We start from the raw sequence: 18758 nt of genomic DNA, 5'->3' as shown, positions 1-18758 counted from the left end.
TGCCACATGTGGTCTATGATACATACCCGTGTCTGAGACATGTTTCTAACATTTTCATCTCCCACTTTTGAACCCTGGATCATAAAACGTCAGCTTCTCTTTATACATTCCTGACAGGACTTTTAACCGAACGGGTTCCTGAAGAGTCGAGAGTCTCCCTGTGGGTGGAGCCTGGAGGTTTTCCCTCACCCTCTCACCACCTCCTTGATACCCTGCCGCCATCATCAGGGCTCCTTTGGCCAAGCCTCCAAACAAGCAGTAGGAACACTGCCTCACCTGTAAGACTGGTAACCGATAGGTATTTATTCATATCTATTCATGTCTTTAATATGGACAAGCTGAAAACACCAGAGTCCATAGCCTAAGGTTGCTTGCCTTCAGAAAGCCCTAAAGGGGCTGTTGAGAGAGCATTTCTCTGGCCTTTCCACTAGGAAGGAGAGAGAGGCCACTATTTGCCAAGTGCTGGTAGCTTCTTCATGTGGATATAATTTAGTTTCATCTTTGCTGAATACAACTTTACCAAAACTGGAAGTGATAGAACCTTGTCTCAGCAGGTATTATTAAATCCCTGGATTAGTGAATGGTTAGAAGGAAGAGACGTAGGGGGAAGCCAAATCTAGAAAAATGGGATAAATTGACTTCTGAGAGTCATACGGGTCTTATCAGTATAATTTGGCACAGTCTCTTAACAGTAGAATCACATACTTCAAAATCTGATGGCTATAAGCTGCATGTAAAGTGCTAACACTGGCCACCTTACCTGTCCAGAGCTTGTTTTTACTGTATCTTCAGCTAATTGGCCAAAGGGCAGATCATCTTTCTGGAGCATAGCTCACACTTTCTTTGCTGAGACCTTTTTTCATGTTCTTTCTGTTTATAAGGCAGTCTCCATCATATCTGAAATCTTAGACCTCAAGGCCCATAGAGTCTCCAGTCCACAGAGACTGGACTGGCCTCTTGGTGAGGCCAACTGGCCTCTTGGATTCCTCCTAACTGGTCTCTCTCTCCTACTACATTATTTTCGCACCACTGCTTGGAACTCTGCTAGTCCAGTATCATTTAAACTGCTGTGAGTGGAGACCAGGCAGCATCTTATTTAGTAAATGCAGGACTGGGAGTCCTCCTGCCATCTGTGGGCTGTGATTGCTTGTCTGCTGTTTTCATAAGTCTATTATTCTTACAATGCTAGTGAAGTCCTTTCTCCAGTGGTGGCTTGGAGCATTTGCTCAGATGGTAAAAAGTCACCTTTGCCTCTGATGATGATGTATATTATCCAAGATTTCTTCAAGGTCATTCCTGGGAGACCATGGCTGAGGCACAATGATTGCTGGATACACAAGAAGTAGTGGGCTGCACATATACAGCACCAATTCAAGAAAAGAATGGACAATGCCTACTACAGTGACTGTATTCTGGCCTGTTCAGAATCAGCCATGAAGGCATTAAGAAGTAAATACACTGAATATGCTTAACTGGAAAAAAAGTACCCAAGATGGTGACTTTCAAATAGAAATGAAGGGCCTTTTCACTACATAATACTAGAGGAAAGCCTCTTAATCCAAATTTTAACAAAAACTGTTACTTGCTTTTCCTTCAGAACAGATGATCCACTTGGGTTTTCTATGGTTTGGCCACAGCAAGAAAAAAATCCAGCAAACACTGAAAGGAAGTAAAAGCTGTTAACAGAACAGCACATAATTGTTAAAAGAATAGAGCAGCGTAAAAAAGACTCCACAGATTGTAATATTTATCAACAAACACACTGGAAAAACTGCGCTCAGGGAAAGACTTCTCCACTTAATATTCTATTCAAAGAGTATTTTTTAAAGAAACAAACTGTAGAACAGGAATAACAAACTACAGAACAACGATGAAAGGCCTCATACTCTACCAGCATATTTAAGCATAACCTTTTTGAAGTTTCCCTTCAATGAATATTAAGAGTGCAGGAAAAGAGCTGATGAACATCCTTGATTATAACTGCATTAAGCTTAATAACACTGAGGGGGTTAAATTGGCCTTTCCAAAGCAAAAGTGGCAGATTTCTGGGTTTTGCAGGCTCTGGTGCTCAGAAGATCTTGTACCCCTGCAAGACTAATAAAACCTACAGGTAAGATTCTCTAAAATGTGGTGGTTTTAAGCTTTTGAAATGTTTGGATTAAAGCAGTTATTTTGTGAATCTTCAATTAGGCAGACAGTTGGTGACTCAAACAAGAAAACAAAACAATGAAGAAAAAAAATTCTAAGTACTTGAGAGTGACCAAGAAGCTACTTAACATAAATTTAGGGTAGAGTAACCAGACAGAAGTGCTTGTCTGTCTCCCTTGGCATTCTGATGTTAACAATTAAAAACCTTGTCAGTGCTAGAAAACCTCATTGAAAACTCTCTTTTTGGCGGGGTGGGTTGGTGAGAGATGAAAAATCAACATTATTAATACTGATTCCTTTTATTCTATACTTTTCTTCTATGCAGAGAACTTTCAAATTATTATAAATTTTAGGAAGTTTCTGATTAAACTAAAAACTTCAGTAGGGTTCACTGTGGATAAATTAGAATGATACAGAGATCACCATATGGCCGCACCTGCAGCCCTGAGGGGCGCGTGGTGACCAGCGAGGCCAGGAGCAGAGGGAGCTGATCATTTTCACTCCTTTTTCACCTCGTCGTTGTCCCTGCTGGGCTTGAACAGGGGAATCTGCTGACCGTCCTTGAGCTCTAAGAAGACCTCCTGAAGGTTCCACCTGAGAAAAAGGAAAAGTATAGTCTCTCATCAACAAAACACTAAGGCAAAAGACATGGTTTAAAAGGAAATAAGCAGTTGTTTGGAATGTCTTAAATTTTTAAAACTATATTATGTTAGCAATGTTTTAACCTTTTATTCCATTCCAGGCTATCTTTATTTAAATCGCCATCAAGGCAAGTTTCACAATGAATGGCTGGCATCAGAGAAGGAGCACCTCATTCCTGGTTTCCTAATTCCCCTCGACCTTCAGCTCCTCCTCTAATCCCAGGCTCAGGGGTCAGCGAGGCCAGGCAGGGACTGCCTGCTCCTTTTGTCCCCAGGAATTAAAACGCATCCTGGCTAAAGAGCAAACATCTCAGAGAGAGGCTTCCCGTGGGGGAAGTGAGTGACTTAGCTCCTGGCAACCAGACAAGAAAAGCCAATTAATGGGGGTGGAGGGAGAGCTTACATAAAGAATGTGATGAATAACTCTGGAAGAGGAACCCAGTCTTTTATTCACTTGTAACGACAGAGGCAGCAGTGTTGGAAGCTGTGACACAGCACGGCAGACCTAGACCACACCAACTGTAAAGCTCCTCAAATTCAGTAGCATGAGGAGAGGACGATTCAGTAGTTCGCATTGGATAAGATATCCGGACTGAGCTAAGGGCAAAAGCACTGGCACGCATGTCGTCCTGGCTGTGAAACTAATTCTTGGTGCCACACTCATACAACTGCAGTTGAAAAGGGAAATCAAGATTATTTCCAGAAGAAGGTTCTCCTCCTGCTCCCCACCCACTTTCCCATCATACCTCTTAAAGGGGGCATCTCTGGATGAGCTGACATAGAGATGGCCCTCTGACTTTGGTCCAGAAACAGGGATCTTCAGCTGGGGGGTATAAAGAGACATAAGTGGATACAACGCTGTTCTCTCAGAGATAGCTATAACGTGAGAAGAGCATGAGGCCACTCTGAGGTGATAGGAACAGTCTATAGTATCTAGGTAGGGGCTTGAGTTGCCTAGGGGGATGCATTTGTTAAAATTCATCAGATAGGAGACATAGATCACAGAAGGTAAATTTTATGTCAAAAAAAAAAGCAACTATAAACTCTAGTTAATGATATACAGCTTATGAATTTAAAGGTTAAGTGTGTGGATATTTGAAAATAATAAGATAGGTTCATGAACAAATAGAGGTAGGCAAATAGGTATGGAATAAAGCACACTGAGAATCCATAATTACAGAATCCAGGTAGCAGCTATATGGGTTCCACAGCATAAATTCTTTCATTGTTTCCATATACTTGAAACTTTTCATAATAGAAAAATAAAAACAAGTCCACTGTTTGTTTAACAAGGGTAACTATTAGGAGCAAATTGGTCCATACTCTGATCTGGACCATAAAGGAGTTAGAACAAAGCCCAAAGTCAGTGAAAGGAAATAATAAAAATCAGAGGAAATTAATAGATTTAAAACAATAGAAAAGATAAATATAATCTAGAGCTGGGAAAAGATAAAATCAACAAACCTCTAGCCAGACTCAAGAAAATAGGAGTGGACCCGAATAAGATATGAAAGAGGACAAGCCACAACTCTTAGTACAGACACAGAATCACAGGAGAAGACTATGAACAGTTATATGCCAACAAACTGGACTAACCTAACATAAAATCAACTAGACGTCCAAAGTGTTTTAAACCACTGACCACTTTTAGAATACTTGAGCACAAATTGCTTTTGTAGTTAGGGGAAGAATTCCAATAAAACTGTTTCTGTTAATAAAACAACAAGAACAAAAATAAACTAGGTCAGATCAGCTCACTCTTATCCTCCAAATACTCCAGGCCTTTTGCTTGTCGCAGAATCAAATGCACACCTCACAAGATGACGTCACAGCCCATTCTCCCAGCCACACCTCGGCTGAGAACATGCTGGCAGAGGGAACCAGAGCCATAAACTATAAACTCCCTCAAAGTCTTTTCTGTATTCCCCACACAACTTAGAATCATTCCTCTAACATATTAAACAGAAGGGGAAAAAATGCTTTTTATGTTCAGTTGAGTTTTATCAGTTGAACTATAAAAGTGAGATATAGCTGAAAAAATGGACTGGCATTGCATGGAAGCTTTTACATTTAAAACTAGAGTTTAAAGAGTTTTTATATTTGAATGAGCACCAATTAGCTGTAGGTATATTTCAAGTTCAGAATTGAAATACTGGCATACCACCACTGATCATTTCTCGACAACCTTCAGTTCAAGATGGTGACCTGAGCACAAACAGGCTTTTCCTTGCCACATCAATTCCCCGGAAAGGAAGAAAACTTATGTGAAAGTTAATTAATCCACAATGCTTTTTTTTTTTAAAAAGGTGCTAAGTGACACCCAGTGGCAGTTTTACATAGTGGATTTTCCCATCTCACACCTTTCTCTCCAGCTTGCTCCAAGACCCTTTCCAGATTACAGCAGCCCCTCCTCAGCCCAGCGGGCACCCAGCCCACAGCTCGCGGGGGAGCAGGTCACCTTTGCATCGGCGATGTCCACGAAGTTGTACTTGTCAGTGAGCTGCAGGTAGTGAACGTTGAGGGGAGTGCCCAGAGCTTCCAGTGCCTCAGGGTGGCTGTGCAGCTGCTCCAGAGCCAGCTGGTAATAGGAAGCTCTGGAAAAAGTTTCTAAGTGTAAAAGAGAGGGGTTACATTTATTTCCTTTATTGAACTTGTAGAAAGTTAGATGACACAATTCACGTACAACATGGAAAACAGAAACAAACATGAAATCAATAGGTGGAATTATTATTAAGGTCTACCTAATCTATCCATTTTAGAGACTCCAAAACAGGAAATCAGCATCTGTAGGGGTGTGGCAGGTGACCTTGAGCAAGGTATTTGATCTTTCTGTGTCAATTTCTTCATTGCTTATTTCCTCACCTCATTCACTGCCTCTCCACGTAAGGTGTCTGATCAGACCTTCTCTAACTTTCTTTCTATTTCTATGTCCTGTGATTCCATGACTTGCTCAGTGACAAGGAAAATCTGAAGCAGAGTTAGGGCTAGAATCTAACTTGATTTCTGAACATTCCTCCTTCCACTAAGAGGAAGGTCCTGATAAACCAGCAAAATATAGAGAGACCGCACCACCAAAAACAAAACCCTTAGGCCAAGTAATAGGACATGAAAAGGCTAACTTGTCAAGTTTACAGATTTATGCCAACATTTCATGTAGATAAACTGCTCTCAGCCTCAGGTATCCTTGGCCCAAAGGCTGCTGGGAACTCCAGGAAGCACTTCTCTGAAAGCATGAGGTACGACAAGCCTCCCCAGGGAGAGACCAAAGGAAGCTAAGCTTCTCAAGTATGGCTGTCAGTGTGGCAACAAGAAAGACGTGGGCCAGATCACTGTAACGGACGGGAAAGGCGGCTTGAGCCTGGAGGGGTCAAGGAGAATGCCCTTCCAGGATGGCCTCCCAGGAGAGGGCTGCAGGCGCGAGCAAGGTTCCAGCCATGATAAGCGGAGGAGTAGAGGTAGCATCCAGACCATCTTCCCTGAGCAATTTCTCTGTATCCCACAAGTTGTGAGATTGATTTAATTTTTACAACAACCTCACACATAGGCCCTGAATATTACCCCTCATCACATAGATAACTCAGGCCCAGGAAGAAGACAGACTCCCCTATAAGGTCACACAGCTAGGCCAGAGTTGGGAGTTGGGATTCAACCCAGGCAGTTGGTGGCAGAGCCCACTGTACTATCACTATTAGCTGACCCCAGCTCCCTCAGAAGGAAAGGCTGCCAAGGCCCTCAACCTGAAAATGGATTCATTCCTGTCATGTTCTGCCTCCATTGCTCTGGCAGAGGGGCAATAGTGCTGAGCTATTCCAGTATGAATTATCCCTGGGAATGCTCATCTCTGGCCACCTCTAGACCCAGAGACCTCTGGGTCAGCCCTGAAGGAAGGTGGGGAAGAAAGGGTGGAGTGGGCTGAAGCTATCTGCCTGGCTGTGAGTGATGCTCATGTCAGGGCAGGAAGTAACAGGGTGAGGAGCCAAGCTGGGCAGGCATAAAAAATCTTCAAAGAAAGTCAGTCGAGAAAAAAAGCTACTGCTGCTTCGCAACCAGTAGCACTGAAATGCCCTTCAATGTCTTGGCTGTTCACAAGAATCTTTACAAACTCAAATTTAGGTGCAGTGGGGCTGAAAGCCACATCTGTCAGGATTTTGCCAGCCTGGACTCTGCTTTTAACTTCTGCTTCTGCCCCAGTCCCCAGCTCAAGGTGTCCCGTCCTCCACTAAATGAACAGCAGAGAATGGCAGGGTGAACAGGCTAAGGACACTGGAGAAAGCCAGTTTTCCACAACTGGGAACCATCTGGTAGCCCCCTTTCCTTTGTTCTTTACATAATCTCAGAAGTCTTGATGGATCCCCTGCATGTGCACAGGGGTGAAAGCCCATCTTGCTTTTTCAAGGCTTCTTATGCAAATGAGTCCTGTTCCTTTTATTTGTTCTTGTGGCTCCTGGGAAAACTGGGATTATAGGATGAGAAGGAAGCTATAGCCAATGGAATGGTGTACTGGCTGCTCAAAATAGCCCTTTCCTTCTTTCTTTAATCTGCTGAAAGCATCTGAAGTATTTCCTTTAATGGAGGAAGGGGCCAAGAGAACTAGGAGGCGGCCTTGCCGTGGGCACTTCATCGGATACTTACTCTGGACCAGGTAGTACAGAATGGCGCAGCTCCCACTAGCTGCCACTCCGGCGAGAAAGACCTGCTTCCCCAGAGGCATTGGCATCCTGCTTCCTAGAGACTTAGGAACAAAAGAGGTGAATTTATGGTGAGATTCAGGTTCGTGCCAAGGGCTCTGCCTGGATTGGGCCCCATGGGGAAGGGAAAGCTAAGGAGGAAGCCAGCAAGGAGGCAAGGCCGCCTTGCCTTTCAGAAGCCCAGGGCCAGTTCTGGAGCCCAAGCAAAAGTGCCCTCCGGAGGGTGGCCTGCATCCAGGACCGGGGCCACAGGGGCAAGGGCTGAGCACAGAGCAGGCATTCAGCCCTGCCGTCCTGATGGACAGAATGTGGCCCACGTGCCAAGTCCCACACAGCCAGGAAGCACCACCACTTTGTCTCACGCCGGCTGGTAAACAGGAAGCTTCTCCCTTTGTGGCAATAGCTGGTCTTGTAAGCCTACAAGCGGGCCAGAGCAGTCACTGGCTGCTTTCTTTCATATTCTGAGAAATGCCCCACCCCCTGGATAAGGAAACTGGCCATGACTTTCAGGCTGAATGAAGACATGGAGAGGAGCCAGCTCAGCAAGTTCAGTGCACCAAACCCATTGCACTGGACTCAGATCAGCGAGAGTCTCTGCTAACCAACCTGAGTCAAGATGAACACATTCCCACCGTCTGCTCCTCCACCTTCTAGGGGATGGAGAGTAAGAACAGCTGCCTGCCTATCATTTCTGCAACCTGAAGGTAAATGAATCCTCAAGGTTCAGAAGAAGGCCTGTTAGAGAAAGTTCCTCATGTAGATACTCTTTCTGGGAACGGATCATTAAACACACCCTCTGACAGGGCTAAAGTTGACCAGTTCTACACAGAAATATCAAACTCAGGGTTTAGATAAATCGAATTAAAAAAGATGAAGTTTCTGATCATCCCTATATTGTCTGGATTCTTCCCTGGTGGCTCAGACGGTAAAGCGTCTGTCTACAATGCAGGACACCCAGGTTCGATCCCTGGGTTGGGAAGATCCCTTGGAGAAGGAAATGGCAACCCACTCCAGTATTATTGCCTGGAAAATCCCATGGAGAGAGGAGCCTGGTAGACTACAGTCTATGGGGTCGCAAAGAGTCAGACACGACTGAGTGACTTCACTAAATTGTTTACTCATATACTGTTTTGTTCAACCAAGGAAAGGGTACCAAAACTCCAAATCAGTGTACTCCAATGCCGTAGGAGTCTCTGCTGTGCTCTCTGGTAGGTAAGGATATTTCTCAAAGTGGAGGGTAAACTCAATTACAGTAGTGTGATCTGGGAAAAAACCATTTAGTCTCATGATGAAAACAGGCAGAGCATCTCCAAAGAATGCATTAGTCAGATCTTGCTTAACGTGAAGGAGAGCTCAACAGGGTGTGGTGGTGAGCAGGAGTCATGCACAGCTTCCTACACGGCTGTTGTTTCTCAAGCGAGCATGAGATAGGAGGAAAAGTCCTAAGCAATTCAGAGAAGAGCCACCGCATCCCTGACATGGTCTTGCAGCCAGCCACAAGTGAACAGTGAGGACCAGGGGAACCCACGACTCTTTGAGGAAAGACATCCATCCACTGTCTAACTTGAAGACACCAGGAGGCATCAGATGGGGAGCTAGGCCCCAGAAGAGTCATTACCTTTGCCACTTCGTAGCCCAGTTTCCTTGAAAACCATCTAAGGAAGGTTGCCCTGCAATCAGACAAAAACTTTACATTAGAAGAACTTTTTCAGGGAATTCCCCGGTGGTCCACAGGGTAAGACTCCAGGCTCTCAATCCCTGGTCAGGGAACTAAAATCCAACAAGCTGCTTGTTGCAGTGCAGTGAATGAATTAATGGATAAATAATCACTTTCTCAAATATAATTTTCTTTGGTTGATAGTTTTACACAGCTAAGATTTATTACCAATCTAAGCTTTGGAGAAGTTAAGTTCTAAAATGAGCCTTATCTGGTTTTCCCCCCTTTCTCTTTTGCTATATTAAGAAGAAAAAACAAAGCCTGCTGGTTTCCTGTCAGTGTCCTGTGCATGTTCTCTTGCAGCAAACCAGAAAACTGGTGCAGGCAAGAGAGGGTGTTCCACCTCAGCACACAGAATGGGGCCCGTCCGCAGCTGCTGACACAGGATGCTTATCCATCCATGTGAGCTGGGCTCCATGGATGAAAACAGCTTTTCAGGGTTAAAAGGAAACAGCAACATAGTAAGTGTCTATGTAGCCTTTAATGGTACTGCTAACAGCTACTACTCATATCTCTTACTATTTATTATGTGCCTGGTGATATTCTAAGCACTGCACATATATTAATCCATTGCACTCTCACTACAACCCCAGGAAGTAGGGGAACAAACTATTGTTAAAACCGAGGCACAACAAGGTTAAGTAAAATGCCCAGAATCTCACTAATAAGCGTGTAAGAAGCCCTGGGATTCAGGCCCAAGTAGTCCAGCTCCAGGGGCTGTGTCCTCCCCTACCACAGTCCACTGACTAAGGTATCTGTCATTTCAGAAATACTGAGATGTGGGGGAGGGGGGGAAATACATCTCAGCATTATAATATATTCATAATATTCAGTGCAAAAGCCCTGTCAAGTGTGCTTTCCCTGCTATTTTTCAGACAAGAGCACGGTGTGAATTCACACCTTTGTTCTTCCTTTAGCTTAGCAAACAGGTGTTGAGGGCCTGCCCTGGCCAGACTGACGGTGCTGGGGACATGGACAGTTCCCACCAGTTACAACTGCGCAGGCAGGCACCCCCCACCCCCACACACTCAGGGCGCCCCTCACAGGGTAAACAGCCTGGCTCATTCACTCATCAGACGGGTTTCCAGTAGTAGGAAGTCCTGTGCAGTACCTTGTTCTGATCTGCACCAAGGCCCCTGTGGGTGAGCAGCCCAGTCAGTGTGACCCAACACATGCGGCAGGGGCAGCAGCAGCACCCAGGAAGTGGTCCGCCCTGCTTTCACAGAGGAAACTGACTCAGAGCAGACAGAGATGAAGGGGTGGGAGGAGGGCTTCAGATTCACAGAAATGACAAGCGGGGGGGGGGGGGCAGAGTGGCAGAACCAGAGCTGCAGAAGTGAACCATGGGAAAGGTCTAGAGGGTCTAGAAACAGAGGCATTTGCTCAGAGAGGCATCTACCCTGCGCGGCTGGGTCAACTCTGCAGGAGAGGGCTGCAGGAAGGAGATGGATGGGATAGGGCACGAGCAGCCAGTGACTTCTGCAACAGCCCAGCCTACAGCTCAGACCAGAGTGGTAAGAATCCATCAAAAGGACTTCTTAAATATTAAAAAGGTTTCTTAAAATATTTAGGACAGTTCTTATGTATTTGCTAATTGATACACCAACTTCTTCTAAAAAGAATGATGGGGCTAACAAGGATATTACATGTCAGAAGAGAAGTAAACAGATGGATAAGGAAATGAAGACAAATGGAAAACAATTTTAAGAAGAAAAGGCTGGGGTAAAGTTAGTACCCCAAACTACACACTGTCATGTACTGGCCGTTCCCTCAAGGTGGCCACAGTCTTGACACTGAGCTTCCTGTCTGCTCAGCAGAAAAGGGAGCCTAAGTAGCTACAAGGCCCAGAGCACCCATGGAGGAACGCCACCCTCCTAACACCATACATTCTCTCTCCCCCACGTGTGTTCAGAAAGGCAATCTCTCAGGTGGGTGGTGTTACAAACAGCACCCCTAGATCTTTTTTATAAAATATCATAATCAAAACCACAATCGCAGTTCAAGGAAAAAAAGCATAAATAGAATCTCACAAGTGACCCAAATAGTGAGGACTTAGTCGGGAGCTCTACTGGGCTACTCTGACTCTGTGGAGCACTAAGGCAGTCATGATCCACCTGGTCTCCAGGGAGCCACTGAGTGTGTCCAAGCGAGGAGAAGGGATTGGGATGGGAGAAAGGGGGGCTCAGTCTCTGCTCCTTTTTACCCAGCTTCAGTTTCCCTGCCCCATCAGCTAACTTTTGAATAAAGTATTCAGCAGCCCCTAATCTCACAAAAAAATTCAAAAAGGTTCTGTAAAACTAGAGACAGACTTTAGGCTACCTCCAGGAAGGTGACATTTTATATCTAAGTGTTTGATAAGAAGTGAAGATTTTTTAACGAAGTGAAAATCTCCCGAGAAACTCAAATTCAATTACTTGTTATTGGTTAGTCACTAAGTTATGTCTGACTCTTTGCAACCGCAGGACTGTAGCCCGTCAGGCTCCTCTGTCCATGGGAATTCTCTAGGCAAGAATACTGGAGTGGGTTGCCATTTCCTTCTCTAGGGGATCTTCTTGATACAGGGATCAAACCCACATCTCCTGCATTGGCAGGTGAACTCTTTGTCACCAAGCCACCAGGAAGCCCTCAATTAGCCTACTACATAGCCAAGAAGAACTTTTTTTTTTTTTTTTGCTTTACAATTAACCAAGAGGAAAGGGTTGCAACTCATTTTGAAAACTAAGGGATGGTTAGCCACGGGAAGATGTAACAAAGTACAGGCAAGATGTCTCCGGAAAGCAGTCCTAACAGCTCTGCTCTGACACACAAAGCGTGACTTGGGCCCCAGTCGTTTCAAAGTGCTGACCCCCTTTCTAGAATAATCGAAAGGCGATCTGTTAGACAGCTGCAAGAGCCGGCATAGGGTTGGAGACTACCTCCTGGCTGCTCCCCTCAAGCCCCTGCAGATGAAGGAGGCCTGCAGAAGCCTCACCAGAGGGGTGGACAGAAGAACCCCTGAGGGTTCGAGCCACAGGAGAAACCTGCACCGGAAGGAGGGAAGCCATCCCACGGTGCAATATCAACCTCTGCACATCAGAACCCCGAGGACAGCTCAGGGTCACGTAGCTCTTCCACAGAAGAGCCATAACGTCCGTCTGTCTGACCCTGCAGGCCACAGTCTTTCCACCGAGTGACCAAACACACGTTACAGATCATACATTTCAGAACAGTCAGATTCTCACACAGGTGGTATGTGCTGTCCAAAAGTCACTCTAAAGTTCACGTGTCACTATACCCCCAAGTCATCATTTCAGGGGTCAAGACAGAGAACACTGACTCAGAAAATACTGGACGGAGGAGAGGCAGGTCTTCCCATCTGCTGAATGACACTGCCCACAATATTGCCACTCTCAGAGGACTACACATCCTTCCAGCCTTTAGAAAATCAAACCATGAGGGGAAGAGAGGCCAGAGGAGGGGAGGAAATCTGACTTAAGAAAATAGACATGAAAAAATTAAGGCAGTAAGAAATAAAATTAAAGTGAAGGAACAAGGAAGGACTAGACCAAAAAAGACCAAAAATAGACAAAAAATAAAAGAAGTAGGACTAGCAAAAAAGAAAACTAAACTTTAAAAGAATGAAATGTAGCATATTTGAGATAAGGCAGACAAAAGAGGCTAAAAACAAAAACCAAAAATACAGCAGCATGCAAATAAATGTGATTAAAAGATTTTTTAAATTAAAAGACAATAAATATTCTCACCAAAAATAATTGAAAGCTAAGTGATGGATTTGTTAGAGGGTATCCATTCACAGTGTTTACATTATATATATTAGATCATCACAGTTGTTTATTTTAAATAGCTGACAATTTTATTTGTCAATTATACCGCAATAAAAATGAGAAAGAAAAAAAAAGGGTGATCATGTTAAAATGAGACCAGGAAGGTGGAGTTCTAGCCCATTACGACTAATGTCCTCATAAGAAGAGGAAGAGATACCAGGGATGCGGGTGCGCAAAGAAAACTGTGTGAAGAGGCAGCAAGAGGGAGACCACCTGCAGGCCAAGCAGACAGGCCTCAGAAGAAACCACCCACCGACACCTGGGGCTTGGTCCCTCAGCCTCCAGAGCTCTGACAGCACAGATTTCTGTTGTTTAAACCCCTTCCCTGAATTAAAAGACTAAGAAGGTAAGCATTTTAAAAGTTAAGCTTTCTAACCAGTTTTGGCTCTGGAGTCTTAGAATAACCAAGTGCTTCTAAAAGAAAACTTTCTATTCTCAACTCAGGATAATCATGAGGAATGCGCCTGGCAGGAGGCAACCTTCCCCCTGGGTTAAGGTGAGTTAGGAATGTTGATAAAAGGCTGTCCAATGTTGATAACAGATTGAAGTTCCTGTTAGTGAGTCCAGGGAAACAATGACTACCTGGAAGAGATCCTGGTGCCGATAAAAAGGACTGTGCTCAGTCACTCAGCTGTTTCTGACTCTGTGACACCATGGACTACAGCCTGCCAGGCTCCTCTGTCCATGGAGTTTTCCAGGCAAGGATACTGGAGTGGGTTGCCATTTCCTACTCCAAGGGATCTTCTTGACCCAGGGATTGAACCTGCATCTCCTGCACTGGCAGGCGGATTCTTTACCACTGACTCACCTAGAAAGCTCCTTAATTTTTTTAAAAAAATAAATGAAATATAGGATGGGAAAAAAAAAATCTAGCTTAAGAGGGCACCAGGCAACCTGACATGAATTTTTAAATCCCATTTAAAACACCTATAAAGACACACACAAGAAAAGACCGAAAGCAGAGCCTACTTCAGACAGTAACATATTACTAAAATCTGGGAGAAAGTTCCACTAACTAGAGTGAAGGAAGACAGAGACACAGTTCAACGGCCAACCGCAGCCCCACCTACCTCTGAAGGGTGAGAGCACAGCTGCCAGGAAGTGCGTGGGAAGAGGGTGCAGCCCTTCACCTCTCTCCACCCCAGCCCAGGGTTCCTGCGTTTGCAGCAATCCGGAAGCAGGCAGCCAGCTCCACATGGGGTGAGCCCGGACAGCCACGATCCCTTCCCCATCCAGAAGTTCTTCTTCTATATCCATTCAGAGGCTACAATCCTAGTCAATAAAACTTCACACTAAGTAGAGACAGGACTGGCACTGGCAACGATTTCCTCCAAGAAATAACATGAAGAAGAGCACTGATTTGGACACATCCTTAGTTGGACGGAGAAGCCTGGTGGGCCACAGTCCATGGGGTCACAGAGTCGGACACGACTGAGCGACTTCACTCACTTTTTAGTTATTGAAAGACACTGCCTGTAAGAACCAAGTAAGATGGGTTTCCCTGGTGGCTCAGACAGTAAAGAATCCCCATGCAGTACATGAGACCTGGGTTCCACTCCTGGGTTGGGAAGATCCCCTGGAGGAGGGCAAGGCAACCCATTCCGATATTCTTGCCTGGAGAATCCCCAGGGGCAGAGGAGCCGGGTAGGCTACAGTTCATGGGGTCACAAAAAGACAGACACGACTGAGTGACTAAGAACACACAAGATGGGAATAAAGAGACATCATGCGAAGAAGGAAACAGAAGAAACTCAGGTAAGATTCCAAGGAAACTTGAAAATGCAACAGCACACCTGACATTAGCACTGGAGAAAAACAGCAGAATTAACATGACCAGAAAAGCTAAATTCATAATGAGGAAGTTACATTCAAGTCTTCCCAGGGACTGGCCCAGTGGCCCAGTGGTTAAGACTCCATCTTCCAAAGCATGGGGCATATGTTTGATCCCTGGTTGATCAGGAAACTAAGATCTCACATGTTATGTGGTGTGGCTAAAAGTTAAAAAAGTTTTTACAGTTAAAAAAGTTGTACAATAAAAGAGCAAAAACAGAGTAAATGACAAATGCCAATTTCAGAACTAAGATCTAACAAACCTGATCATCATCAGTTCAGTTCAGTTCAGTTCAGTTGCTCAGTCCTGTCTGACTCTTTGTGACCCCATGAATCGCAGCACGCCAGGCCTCCCTGTCCATCACCAACTCCCGAGTTTACTCAAACTCATGCCCATCAAGTAGGTGATGCCATCCAGCCATCTCATCCTCTGTCATCCCCTTCTCCTGCCCCCAGTCCCTCCCAGCATCAGGGTCTTTTCCAATGAGTCAACTCTTCGCATGAGGTGGCCGAAGTATTGGAGTTTCAGCTTCAGCATCACTCCTTCCAATGAACACCCAGGACTGATCTCCTTTAGGATGGACTGGTTGGATCTCCTTGCAGTCCAAGGGACTCTCAAGAGTCTTTTCCGACACGATAGTTCAAAAGCATCAATTTTTCAGCGCTCAGCTTTCCCCACAGTCCAACTCTCACATCCATACATGACCACTGGAAAAACCATAGCCTTGACCAGACGGACCTTTGTTGGCAAAGTAATGTCTCTGCTTTTTAATATGCTATCTAGGTTGGTCATAACTTGCCTTCCAAGAAGTAAGCGTCTTTTAATTTCATGGCTGCAATCACCATCTGCAGTGATTTGGGAGCCCAAAAAAATAAATCAGCCACTGTTTCCATTGTCTCCCCGTCTATTCGCCATGAAGTGATGGGACTAGATGCCATGATCTTAGTTTTCTGAATGTTGAGCTTTAAGCTGACTTTTTCACTCATAACTGCTGTTAAATTGAAGATGAGACAAAACAGAATTATACTAGAAGAAAACAAAATTGAAGAAAGACAAAAATGTACACCATCTTCCAGATCTATTCACCAACCCTCACTGGCAAAAACTTAATATTACAGGGGGAGAAAAAAAATCCAGTACCCTAAAACGGTATACCCATAAATGACAATAAATTTCCTAAGACAAAAGAATAATAACAATAAATTCCTGGGAAGCACTGAGTGTGATCCAAGACCTCTAAAACCAGGAGTTCCCTGGCAATTCAGTGATTAGGACTCAGCACTTTCACTGCTAGGGGCCCTGGTCAAGGAACTAAGATCCCACAAGTCATGTGGTATGGCCAAAAACAAACAAACAAAAACTCTATAGCCAATCAAACTGTGTGAAGACAGAGGAAGTCATTATATATTTGGAAAGAATGCAGATGTTACATAATCTACACAGCCTTCCTGAAACATTATCTAGGAAAAAAGTGTATTAGGAAAGACAGCACGCAATTAATTGGACTTAATTAGATCTAGATTTAATTAGATCCAATTAACTAGATCTAAAAAATTATTGTTTATACAGTTACAAAATGAATGAAAATATCTAAAACTTTTTAAAAGATATATACAATATTCAAATTTATAACATGGCCTAAAATTTCACATAATATGTATAAAACATAAGTAAAATCATGCTGAAGACCCCAGTCATCATAACTGATTCCATGGTGCAGCCTGCAAGGCTCCTCTGTCCATAGAATTCTCCAGGCAAAAATACTAGAGTGGGTTACCTTTCCCTTCTCCAGGGGATCTTCCCAACCCAGAGATCGAACACAGGTCTCCTGCATTACAGGCAGATTCTTTATCATCTGAGCTAAATTGGAGTACAAGTACTATTATTTTTCTCGATGTTGATACAGAAGTTAACAGAATTAAAAGCATATGCAAATTCACTGAAGGAAGTAAAAGTCTAAGCCCTAAGAACAATACCATGTCAAGTAAAATAATAAATGTGAAGGGTTTAGACTCTCATATTGTGGTAAATAGGCTCTCAGGATGCCCTCAGTGAACCACACCTCCTGGTATTCACACCCTGATACGAACCTGGGCTGGCTCTAGGACTCCTTCAGCCAACAGAACGAGGCTGAACTGACCCTGTGGCAGTCCTATGCCTCAGCTTTAAGGAGGCCTGGCAGCTTTCACTTCAGCACTGTTGGGAGTCCCAAGCCATCATATAAAAAGTATGGCTACTCTGCCCTGCTGTAGAGATCACATAAAAAGAATAAGTGAAGACGCCACTGGTAAGGGAGAGGACTGAGGCTACACAGTAGGTAGACAGATAAACAGACAGTATGCCCCACTGTCCCAAGGACTATCCCTGCACCAAGGCACTAATAACCACATGAATGAGCCTTCATGGACATTCTAGTCCCAGTGAGCCACCAGATGACTGCAGTACCAGCTGAATAACCATGGAACAGAAGAACTATCCAGCCCAACTATAAATCATGAGAGGTAACAAAATAGTTCTAGCTTAAAGCCACTAAGTTTCGAGATGGTTTGTTATGCAGCAACAGAGAACCAAAACATTTTTAAAAAGCTTTTCTAAAAGGATTTTTAAAAACTCAACTCTTTCAAATTTACATTATTTTTAAGAACAACAATCTAAAATGCAATGAAAGGGTTAAAAACAGAAGACTTGGCATATTCATACAAAAACAAAGCAGAATGGAAACAAAGACTCAGTTCAAGGCAAAAAGCATTAATTGGGATAAAAATAGATAAAAATATAATACTTATAAAAATTAGTGGCAAACAACACTAAAATATACAGCCAAAAACAACTAAAGATAAAATTTAAAAAACTGAAAACAACCATAGCAGAAGACCAACATGTCATTTCCCATCTTTAACAAATCCAATTAACAAAAAAGCAATCTAGAACAGGGAATTTGAATAATTTTTTTGAACCTTGCAAGGCTCAATGTGTGTGTGTGTAGACACATATTTGAACATATTAAGACTCTCAGGTGTCTTAACAGGCGGCCTTCCTTCCATAAGGCTTTGTGGGACTAATGCAAACATTCGCCTCTTCTCACTGCCCAACCCTGTGACACCCTCCTGGAGAATAAATCTGAATAGCTCATGAGAGGGCAAAACAAGTATAGATCAGTAATTAGATGTCTTAAACCAATTAATCTGAGCCATTGTGGAAATTCATCTCACACTATTACTAGCGGCTAGTATCCTTAATTTTGAAGATAAAATGGTAAAATTTTGAAACTGAGTTTTAAACAAGAAGATGGAAGAACATAAATCAGCTTAATACCATTTTCATTAAGAATAAAACAAACTAGAAATGTTAACAGTGGTTATCCATTCAATCAACAATTATCTGTCATCCAAAATACCAAGCACTATATTGTGCACTGGAAATATAGTAGAAAGCAAGACAGTTGTTTGTGGATTTTACACTGTAGTGGGAGGAGATATACAATAAACAATAAGACTATTTTAGTTAGTGATGAATACTTTTGGAAAAAATAGTATGTCAAGAGAACGAGAAGACAAGCCACAGACTAGGAGGAAATATTTGCAAACGACATATCTGATAAAAGACCTTTATCTAAAATATACAAAGAACTCATAAAACTCATTAAGAAAATGAATTAATTAAAAATGGGCAAAATTTTTTAACAGTTCAACAAAAAGAAATACAGATGACATAAGCATTCAAAAGACACTCAATGTCAAATGTTACTAGGAAATTACAAATTAAAAGAACAATGAGATACCATATGTATCTATTAGAACTACTAAAATCCAAAACACTGGCAACACGAAATGCTGGATGTGGATCAACCATTGCTGGTGGGAGTGTACATCCACTTTGGAGGACAGTTTGACAGTTCCTTACAAAACT

The 18758-nt window shown here is 43.5% G+C and overlaps 1 protein-coding gene across 8 annotated transcripts in view; it reads right to left on the bottom strand.

The window, feature by feature from the left end:
* Window positions 1-2373: 2373 nt before the first annotated feature.
* The window catches only part of LOC122673980 (cytochrome c oxidase assembly factor 1 homolog), a 90265-nt gene continuing 73880 nt past the window's right edge, over window positions 2374-18758 (bottom strand). For 4 of the 8 annotated variants that reach the window (XM_043871904.1, XM_043871903.1, XM_043871905.1 and 1 more), the window contains 5 exons: window positions 9096-9147; window positions 7422-7521; window positions 5248-5396; window positions 3536-3612; window positions 2374-2742 (listed from right to left, as the gene is read on the bottom strand). In XM_043871904.1, coding sequence (XP_043727839.1) covers window positions 2646-2742; window positions 3536-3612; window positions 5248-5396; window positions 7422-7506 — 408 coding nt within the window. In that variant the 5' untranslated portion in view covers window positions 7507-7521; window positions 9096-9147 and the 3' untranslated portion in view covers window positions 2374-2645. The remainder of the gene's footprint in view (window positions 2743-3535; window positions 3613-5247; window positions 5397-7421; window positions 7522-9095; window positions 9148-18758) is intronic. The other 4 variants (XM_043871907.1, XM_043871909.1, XM_043871910.1 and 1 more) reach the window with 1 other exon arrangement.

This window comes from Cervus elaphus, chromosome 18 (assembly GCF_910594005.1).
Source record: "Cervus elaphus chromosome 18, mCerEla1.1, whole genome shotgun sequence".
Classification (NCBI taxonomy): Eukaryota; Metazoa; Chordata; class Mammalia; order Artiodactyla; family Cervidae; genus Cervus; species Cervus elaphus.
This window is presented reverse-complemented; position numbering and strand designations above follow the sequence as displayed.